Source organism: Telopea speciosissima, chromosome 6 (assembly GCF_018873765.1).
Source record: "Telopea speciosissima isolate NSW1024214 ecotype Mountain lineage chromosome 6, Tspe_v1, whole genome shotgun sequence".
Taxonomy (NCBI): Eukaryota; Viridiplantae; Streptophyta; class Magnoliopsida; order Proteales; family Proteaceae; genus Telopea; species Telopea speciosissima.
Window position 1 is genome coordinate 68,178,702 of NC_057921.1, and position 10,692 is coordinate 68,189,393.

The 10,692-nt window shown below is 39.0% G+C and overlaps 1 protein-coding gene across 1 annotated transcript; it reads right to left on the minus strand.

Moving 5' to 3' along the window:
- Positions 1 to 2,369: 2,369 nt before the first annotated feature.
- On the minus strand, positions 2,370 to 9,633 carry LOC122665177 (50S ribosomal protein L11). Its single transcript, XM_043861256.1, has 4 exons — positions 9,380 to 9,633; positions 8,836 to 9,008; positions 8,299 to 8,362; positions 2,370 to 2,674 (listed from the first exon to the last, which is right to left on the minus strand). Exons 1-4 carry the CDS (start codon positions 9,612 to 9,614, stop codon positions 2,466 to 2,468), a joined length of 681 nt encoding a protein of 226 aa, XP_043717191.1. The 5' UTR covers positions 9,615 to 9,633; the 3' UTR covers positions 2,370 to 2,465.
- Positions 9,634 to 10,692: the final 1,059 nt, after the last annotated feature.

The following is a 10,692-nucleotide window of genomic DNA, read 5'->3' on the forward strand; positions in this document are numbered from 1 at the left end:
GTTTCAAAGGGAGAGGGAGGGGGGGGGCTTGGTCGGTCGGTTAGTAGCTTCGTCGAAGGTGGGTTCAAGGAATGAGAGTATAAATAATAAATAGATCGAGCTGGGGACGAGAGAGAGAGAGAGAGAGAGAGAGAGGGCATAGACGACGACACAATTTAGATAGAGTTACGCGTAAGCCTGCTCTTTCCAAGCAAGTATACGCCTCTCGTAGTGGTCTCTAGTGACGTATGGCTATTGGTCTATCATTGCATCAGCCATTCTGCAAACGAAGCAATGAGCATTCATTCCTCCACAACCTCACCTTCTACATTTGGAAAAAAAAATATTAAATTTGTAAACCTATCGTAATTCTGTCACATTCAAAAAATTGATATACTTTGAATCTATCACATGAATAGAGTGATGTAATAAATTTGATGTCGGTTATTTTACAAAATTTCTTTGCTCTGTCACGTCATATTTCAATTCCAAATTCAATTATAAAAAAAAAGTTCTTTTGCTGCCGGGTCAGATACGTTATATAAACTTTATGTCTATTTTTTTTTAAAATAACTTTACTGCCCTCTTATGTAGGATGTAAAAAATCACTTAGCTCCGCTTGCGTCTTAATCATTTTATCGGTCGCTCCTCCTTCTTGTTGCACTACCCCCATGCTACTTGCTCTAAAAATCTTCTATCACAATTATTAAATTTATCCATCCATCTACTATCAAACCATCTTATGTGATATATCCATGGAAGCTCTCTCACCTCTTTGTAGTCTTGAATTCTATAAATTATGAAACTTGCCATGTGAACAGATGATCTTAGAAGATCTCTATCTCTAAAAAATTTCAGTTTCTAACTATCCATGTAAAAACCTTATAATTAAACCCACCCACATAACACGAAAAAGTCCAAAACCCATGAGAACCATAGAAACATCGTGCAAGTGGCCCTGAGGGAGTCTTTCCAACCCTTTTGGGGTCAACACCAAATTGCATTAAATTCAATTGAAAAGACTCCAAGGCAGGAGAAAACAGGAAACTGAAAATTAATTGGAGATGCAGTCGCAGAAAAGTTAATAAAATCATCCTACAAGTTTAGCTAGAATGCTACTTAAGCTTTTATTATTATTATTATTATTTTTTTAGCCAGTACCTCGCCATAGTGGGGAACAAACATCACAAGAAAGAAGGAGGAGAAGGGGGATTTGGGTCTTGTATGTAGGTAGTAGTGTCACAAAGTGAAGACAAAAAGACAAAAAACAAATGGCATGGCCTCATGACTGCATGAGACATGATAATAATCTTCCTTCTTTATATTAGCCCAGCTTAGCTTCTTCAAGCTAACCAATCTGAAATGTCCACCTTCGTGGATATGGTGCATTGAGGATGGGATGGACTCGATCATATGGTCTGTTGTTGATGGTTGAAGAGGATTGATCACATACCACCGCACAGGGTGGGGAATTGAAGCAATTTGGTCTGATATTATTGCACTCAATATTGACAATGCTGCTATTGCGATTAGCGATATATAACTTGTGGAAAAGAGAGGTGATGCCAAGTGATCAATCTATGTACATAACGTGGAACAGTTGAACATGCTTCTTCACTCTAAATTTCCTCATGCAATGAGGGAGCGTTTTGCATCCCCTGCTTCTTCTACAAGGAGGGAGTGATTTTTGATCCTTTTTCTTTGTATTTATTGCTTACTCTCAATAAGTTAATGAATCAAAACAGTCATTCACCAACCTCTCAAGAAGGCAGATAGATCCCTCTCAGAGTAGCCATTCTCTTTGTTAGTTGCAAATTGTTTGTAAGATAACCCCAAGGGGTCAGCTTAGTTGGCAAAAGACCAACTCCTCAAATAAGAGGTCATAAGTTCAAACCACCTTGGGGCCTCTAACCCCATCTCCAATTCTAAAAAATTATTTGTAAGAAATGTGACACACATGGTTGTGGCAGACTGAATTCCTACAGAACCTGCCTCACAGCACTCCTCTGGACTTGGGCAGGTTGCAGCTCCTGGAGCACTAAACAAAAACACTCCTTTGCACTTGCACCGCGTACCCAAAATAATTTTTCATTATGTTCCATTGGTTTCCCTGTAAAGACTACACAATAGAAAGGAAAAAAAATTTCCTGGTATCCCCCCCCCCCCCCACCTTTTGGGTGGGAAAAGTCTATCTGAAAATCTTCCTTTATCATGGTTCTTACTAGGGGAGAGAAGGGGCGAGGGGGGAGCCTAAAGAAGAAATAAGGTGTTCTTTTGGTTAAAAGGATGGTTGCAGGTGATGGGTGGGGAAATAAAATTGTTTACTAAACTGGTGATATCATCCACATGAAAACACATACAAGCGAGAACTGAAAATTTAAATTAAAAATTGGAAGGGAAAGAAAACGGCTTGAGTACCTTCTTTCTTTTTTTCATTTGGACATATTCTGGATGACTAAACACTCTTGGAAACAGAACTGACACCATCACACAACTACCTTCTTTTTGGGTTCAAGGACAGGAGGATCGATATCGATTCCCATATTAGCAGCAGTGCCCGCTATAATTCTCATGGCTGATTCAATGCTTGAACAGTTCAAGTCTGGTAGCTTCTCTGTTGCAATTGTTCGTAATTGGTCAATGGTGATTTTCCCAACTTTCTCTAACTTTGGATCTTTAGAACCTTTTTCCACTCCTGCACACCCAATGTCAATTGAACGAAGCTATTTTAGTAATCATGCAATCAAGTAAAAACTTCAACCATATACATACATACATATATATATATATATATATATATATATATATATATATATATATATATATATATATATATAGAGAGAGAGAGAGAGAGAGAGAGAGAGAGAGAGAGAGAGAGATAAGAATATGGATGACCAGACAGATCCATATTCTGTCTGTCTTACCGAAACAAGCCACAATACAATATTTTCTCTCACATGTACCCAATTTCATTGAAAAAAAAAGCAAAACCATATAACAAAGCCATGTAAAATCTTCTATCAAATTGGCCTTACATACATCATTTAGTCTAGAGCAACATGGAGTGGTGTAAACTGCTGAATGTAGAAGTAGAAACATGAAGTTTCCACACATGTCATCTCTATTACATAAGCCCTAGAGGTAGTAGCAACTCAGGAGGGTTTGGTCACAGGTTGAAGGCCCGCAAATGCCCAATCCTGAGTCAATTCCTCATGCAAATAAAAAAGGGAAAATTTCTCTCCCCTAAACTTGCACTCCATTTACTCAAACTCCCCTGCCAGAAGTTTCACCTCTGATTCCCCCAAAAAAGTGAATCCTTACCTCTTCTTCTCCCCTGATTTTTTGAAATGACCAAATTACTCTTCTTAGTAACCTATCAACCGGTTCTCCTTCTATCCAATATTATTTTTTCATTTTTTTAAATTTCTTCTTCTTCTTTTTCCTCCTACTCAGAATGCAGCCATACCCTTTCTCTTCTGACCGCGCCCCAACCCCACCTGTGCTGCAACCCCAAGACCACCCCCGCCCACCTTGCAATTCCCGCAACCCCACCCCCACCCTCACCCTCCCCCTCCCCTACCCCCTGTGCATCCAGCCCCCCCCCCCCACCCCTGCAATCTCGTCTCTCTCCCCCAAGCCCCCTCCTCTTCTGACTGCGCCCCCGCCCCACCCCTGCTGCAACCCTGCGACCAACCCAGCATGCTTTTTAGACATACGATTGATCCCCTTGCCTCCTTATCCTTGCTCTGAATCTGACCATTGCTTACGGATAGGGCATTAGAATCTGACCAGTGCTTATGGATTTCTGGTGGTATCTTAATCGAAGAGAAAGAAAAGAAAATTAAATCCATATGATTCTAAACAAATCAGCCATCTGGTGTTCACTGGGATATGCTTCTAGCAGGGATGTGCATATATTGTCGAGAGTTATGTGTCGTGATATATGACCCAGATTGCATTTCTGTTTGTGCATGCGAACTTAGCCGACTGGTCAAGTTGTGATCCCACAAATTGCAGCCCTAGAAAAGTCTCATTAACTAATTAAAAAGAGATGGTTCGGTGAGAAAACAAAGAGCAGTTTTTTGAGACCAAACCAGGATGAATGTTGTACTATGAATGGTTTCAGTCACTACGTTCTTCCAATCTAACATGCAAAAAAATCATAAAGTCCACTGGGACCCAACCTAATGAATTTTCTTCTGTAAATCGTTTCAATCATGCATTCGAACCTAACCAGCGTGGAGTAGCCTCGATGAAAACTACCAAGAAGTCAGGAACATCATCCTAATTGGTCATGGATACCACTTGAACACAATTTTCCTCAGTATTAAATTGTTCTACTTAGGGCAGGGGTGGGGGTTTGCAGAATGGATGGGGTTTGCAGAATGGATGGGATTTGCAGGGTGGGAGGGGGTGGGTCACAAGGTTGCAGCAAGGGTGGGGTGGGAGCACAATCAGAAGAGGAGGGCGATGACTGCATTCCACGGAGGAAGAAGAAGAAGAAATTTAAAAAATGAAAAAATAATAATAAATGATGGACGGAAAACCAGTTAATAGAAGGGGTAATTTGGTCATTTAAAAAAAGCAGGGGAGAAGAAGAGGCAAGAGTTCACTTTTTTGGGGGAATCAGAGGTGAAACTTCTGACAAGGGAGTTGGAGTAAATAGAGTGTAAGTTTAGGGGAGTGAAAGAAATTTTCCCAATAAAAAAACCCAACACAAGGTTCTGGGAACATTACAGAAAAATGTCAAGGCTTTCACCAAAACCCCCTTTATATATGCTCTAATCACTATCCCACATACTCCACTTTCTTCACACCACACAAATACAGAAAACATTTGTTGGACTGGGTTGCCAGATATGCATCCAAGCACCACACAATCTTGAATAGGGTTGACATTTTCCCACCTAAGCCTAAAACAAGCCCCAAATCAACATCTCTGTCTGTTTCGGTAAATTGGGTTTGGCCTCTTGACCAAGGCCACCCTATGTTACTGTAATGATCATGTTCAGGCCAGTTCTCCATCTTGATGCAGGCAAGGGTGACTTGACATAATAGAGTTGGCCAAGATCCATCATTGCTATATGACAAAGGAGCATTCTTTGGTCACTGTTTGTGATCATATGCCGTTCATACTCCAGAGCAGGGTAGGATATCACGAGAGGCATACACCCCACAAGATCATCCCATTTCACTTCAATCAATTTCAAAATATCCTTCTGATTCCGAGTACTCAAAGATGAAGCAATGGCCCAAAGACTGCCCAGCGTGGAAAACCTAAAATCCATGTGAGCTGTAAATACCGTGTTGCACTTGTGCAAATATGTGTAATTATCCATAGACATAGAGGGTTAAGGCTGCGTACACTATGACCCTCCCCAGACCTAAAATCCATGTGAGCTGTAATGACCGGTTAAGGTTGCTCCATTGTGACCAAGAGGTCACGGGTTCACGTCCGGAAACAGCCTCTCTGCGAAAGCAGGAGTAACACTGCGTACACTGTGACCCTCCCCAGACCCCGCAGTGGTGGGAATGTTGTGCATTGGGTATGCCCTTTTTATCCATAGACAGAGAGGGAAAATCAGTGCATGCATAAATATTATAAGAAAGCAACTATGCTACAGCCCAAATGCTACAAAACTTTTAAAAAAAATCCAAATTTCTCAAGTGTGAGTCCCAACAGAATTTCCTAGTCCCTGCAGAATTATATACTTAACTTTGTATCATTTTCTTCTGGTAAAAGATTTGAGCTTGTAATGAAAACCAGTAAACATATGACAAGACTTTCAAACCAGAAAAAAATAAAATACCAGGGAGACACACCTGTGCATATCAGATGTACTTTATGTTTATCCTATGACAGTTTTCACAAGGTAATTATGTACAATGTGAACACTGGTACTACACAGTACTGTCAAAACCAAGCCCAGCTAATCAAAAGAGAAAAGGGAGTCAAGTTTATAGGAATGAAATTGATTTCATAAACAGTAAACAAAGACCTACAAAGGCGCATGTTATCGATTTGGTCTCCCACAAGAAAGCAGAAGCTTTGGTGTGAAGCCATTAATCTACTATCATCTCAGTTTCAAGATGACTAGCCAAAACAGAGCCACTCATTGTGACATCAAATCAACTATGATTTTATTGTTCTGAAATTTTCTGCAAATCTGTGGACCGATCGAAGTATTTACTGTTGCTGGACGGCTGGATGGACCTGAAGTTTGTGATCCTCTTGTGGACTGGTTATCACTTGTGACTGGTCTACATTATAATCTCTAAGAAACCTCCCTTCATGAATGCCTATCAGTTTCCCTGCTAGTCAACCTGGTACTATCCCTCCTTATCTTCTATCACATTCAAACCATAAGAACAGAGAGTGATGAATTTTTCTTTTAATCAAAATAATTTGCTAAGCCAATTTATAACCTTAACCTTTCTCCTAGAGCCCTCACAAATAACTTCAAACTTGGCCTGTTTAGATGCTACACCCACAAAGGCTTTCTACATGTGCTTTCTTTGTGTGGACATATACAACTTAGAGAAGCTTATTTGCCCGAAAAGTCTTAAAAGGTAAACTATGATTTAATATGATTTAGCCGTGGGCCTATCATCTACCATCCTAATCCAAGGTAGTTTACAGAAGTTCCCAGACCAAATTCCATCTATGGCTACTTAAATGCCCTAAGATGATCCCATGTCCCTACTTAATCTTGTGATATATCATATCATCACCCACACCAAATCTCTCCATCCCAAGCCAAAGCCCAATATCTTTTTCCCCTCAATTCCTCTAATAAGTGGATAATTTTGAACATAACATGGATGTAACCAAAATGAGGATATCAAGATGGATGGTTGGAAAGATCATAAACGTTCAAATGAGAAATTAATTTACTCATGGAAAATTAGGAGAGCATTAATAAATGACAAGATGAAAGAAATTTTACTGGTAATGTGCATCGAATACCAATGACAGCACTGATAAAAAGAAGTAACAAAATGCAAGGTATAGGCTCCCCAACAACAAAGGAAATGCAGAATTGGATGTCTTTCGGTTACGGAAGCAAAAGGGGAGGGGGGGTGGAGATTCTGAGATTTGGCTATTTGACAGAAGATAAGCCTCAAATGTATTGGAATGCTGGAAGAGAATTCATGCATCCCAACCCAAATCATTATTTAAGGCTTAGTTGCACTGAGGTGTATAATGTGATAGCTTTGCTCATCAAACAAAATATTCAAGAGAAGAAATTAACAAACACCTCATGATAACCTTAAGCAATCACAATGAACAGACATTGATACCAATTTCATAGCTATTAATCATCTGAGATCAAAATTCTAAATGACACCAGCTACCCTACATATGATACAGGGTGGGAGAAAAGAAAAATCTAGTAAATAAACTAAAACAACCACAATGAACAGACACTGGTTCACCTACTCATGCAACGTCTAAAAGAGATCACAAGGGACACAAGGATTGACTTAAGCTCCCAAAAATCCTCGAAGAATCCACAAAAATTTCAACATATGACCCACAAAAAACTCAATCATTATGCTGCATCCTTGACCAACCTTGAGGTTGCATCTCCAAATACAGTTTAGGAACCTAAGACAGATAACGAATTTAAGGATGCATAGGAGCTCATAGACCAAAATATAAAGAGAGACAGGAAGTAAGCTTATCTCAAGAAAGCCTTCTACCCCAAGTCTTAACAGATCTACTTTTCTTCCCCTTCTACTCAGCCTGGTCGTCCTCTGTCCCAAAGTACAAAAACAACTTAAAAGCCTAGTTACTGAAATTATCAATAGCCTCGCAAGTACTAAAGAACTAGGAGTAGTGATTCTATATAACTCCACTCCAGCATTTTATGTAAATTAATAAGAAAAATAACGAAAGAAAGAAAGAAACCCCACTATTCTAAATTATATAAAAGACATGACCCATGAACCACCAACCATAATGAGGGCCTGTGGACTTTAAACAGGGATAAACAAGAAGAAAGCCAGTTTTTTCACTTTCCCACATCTTGAGGTTGTTAAGCCTGCACCATGTTGTGCAAGAAGCAGTAAAACTGCTTAGTTGGTTAGCCAACACAAAGGTCACTTCACCCATTAACACAAAAAACGCTTTGTTATTTTGGATGAATACACAAAGAACACTTGAATAACACTAAGTAGTGTAAAAAAACCAACAGCTCTTGAATGATTGTGCACTGATTGAAATGTCATTAAGAATCATACAAGAACATGAATATATGATTTCACCAATGGTGTGACTATCATTGTTAATGTTAATTAAAAATAATAGAAACATACCAGCAGCCTTAAGGAGAAGAACAGAGGCAGGTGGAGTCTTCAAAATAAATGTAAAGCTTTTGTCCTGCAAGTGCAAAATTAGATGTTACATGAAATATGAGCATGGATATCAGCAAGGATTAATTTGAATCCCCCATTGAAACAAGGAAAAATCAGCTGGACTAACATTCAAATTGAGAGAAAAAGAAAAACTCAAATGGGACCCGTTTCTTCAAAATTTAAGAATTCCAACACTACATAAGAACTGTGGAAACTTAACATCTCTATACGCACAATTTTATCCTGATACAAAACAAAAATCCTATTCTACAAACATTCTAAAACTCTCTATGGAATGTCCTCGTAGATGTATGCAAAGCAAGAGACAGAGCCAGTAGACTGGATCAATCCCATTATTCAAAAAGGTTTCATAAAACTAAAGTAAGAACCAAAGGTTCAAACCCAAGTATTGACCATTGTATTACCCAAAAATACAAGAAGCCAGAAGTAAAGGGAAAAAAAAATCGAAAAACTTGTGTTAGAAAGGCATCAACTCACATCATAGACTGTAATTTCTACAGGAATCACATAACCCGCCTTGTCGGCAGTCCTTGCATTGTAATCCTTACAGAAAGCCATGATATTGACACCCTTAGAACCAAGGGCCGGCCCAACGGGTGGTGCAGGTGTGGCCTTCCCTGCCTCTAGAGCAAGCTTAATAACTCCAGTCACTGCACCAAGAAAGTGAATAAACAGGAAATAAATTGAACAAATTAAAGCAATCTATGGTAACACAACAAATAATAGCTGCATAGAGAAAGATTCAGCACTCCAATAAGTGCAGAAAGGAAAATAAAAGTTTGAAGAAATAAACTTACTCTGGCACACAGTAGGCTTAAAATCCACAATTAGCATAATAAAAAAAAGACCCTCCACAATCAATGAAGCATTACTACTTAAGAACGAATGAAGGAAAAGAAATAACCAATTTAAGCAAACGAGCTAACAGAGAAATAGAGTGCGCAACTTCACCATCCCCAATTAAAGAGGAAATAAAATAAAGGAGTTTTTTTGAAGAAACAAAAAATACATATAGTGATACCTTTCTTGGGTTTTCCTCCTTTCGGAGGCGCCATTGATTTCACGGTGAGGGACCTTGGAGTCGAGGGCAGAGATTGTTTTCTGAGAGGCAACTGAGTAGAAAAATGCATGTTTGAAGCCAAGCTAACTGATGCGGGGAAGAAAGAGGTGGGGAGCTTGCCATAATCGTAATTCGAAGGAGGACATGAAACTGAGAGATGCGTTAAGGGAAGATGATGGGTGGACAGAGACGCCATAAGCGGAGTGACAGACAGAAGAGATAAAAGACATGAGGAGGGCCTGAGGCTCTTAAAAGGTTTAAATGGGACAAGGAACTTCAGCAGTGGGAAGTCGCAAGACTCGCAACTCGCAAACCAGAAAATAGCCCAGCGCAACCCAGCGTTGCGACTTTAGTGGACCCTTTTTTTGTCTTTTTTTTTTTGACTTGGAGAGCTTTTAATAGGGGAGAAAATTATTTGGACATCCACTGTATATGGCCTAATTATTTATTCTTCTCAATTTTTCAAACAATTATTTGAACACCCCTTGTATTTTATCATTTCTTTTAAATAGATATATTTTTTTTTGGATGAAAGTGTAATCACACAAACCACTTTCAAGTAGATACTGTCCGATAGTTAAGTGATGATGTCATCGGTTAAATTTTTTGTAATGTCTAAACTACCCTTAAAGAATGGTGAAGTGACCCTTTTACCCTCTTTCTCATTCTTCTTATTCTCTTCTTCCTGCAACCCATCATCGATTTCAGATTCAAACCTTAATCGATTTCAGAAAAAATTCTCTTTTTCTTAAACAAATTTCAAATCAAAATAATCCAAATCCTTCTTCTTCTTGCAACCCACCAATTTCATATTCAAACCCTAATCAATTTCAGAAAAAAAATTCTCTTTTCTTAAACAAATTTCAAATCAAAATAAACCCTTAATCGATTTTAGATTTGGGATGAAATGGTATTATATTTTTACCCCCATTAGGGATGAAGCATCGTCTTCTCAAAACTGAAGAAAAAGAAAACAGTGAAGAAATCAATTTGTTAAGCCCCATTGTAAAAATCTATTGAATATACGAAAGATAAAAAGGGGATCGGTTTTAGTTATCAGTTGGTGGGAGAAAGGATTTCCAGTCAAACCTTGGCCGGTGATGGTACACCAGGAGCAGGGAATGGCATTTCGGTGATGGTCTTCGCCCTCCCCATTCACGGCTTGCCGCAGATTAAAGAACCAAAAAAAAAAAAGGGGAATAAAGTTGCCGTTGAGTTGTAGGAGGGCCATGCTTCTACTCTCTAAAGTCAGTCAAGCGTAAAAAAATAAGCAG

Bases quoted from the DNA above. Each gene is read 5' to 3' on its own strand.
- LOC122665177 (XM_043861256.1), bottom strand. From the start codon at position 9,614: ATGGCGTCTCTGTCCACCCATCATCTTCCCTTAACGCATCTCTCAGTT. The intron at 9,009-9,379 runs GTATCACTATAT...TTCTTGGTGCAG, and splicing joins AGGAGGAAAACCCAAGAAAG to TGACTGGAGTTATTAAGCTT. The intron at 8,363-8,835 runs GTGAGTTGATGC...TTGCACTTGCAG, and splicing joins TAGAAATTACAGTCTATGAT to GACAAAAGCTTTACATTTAT.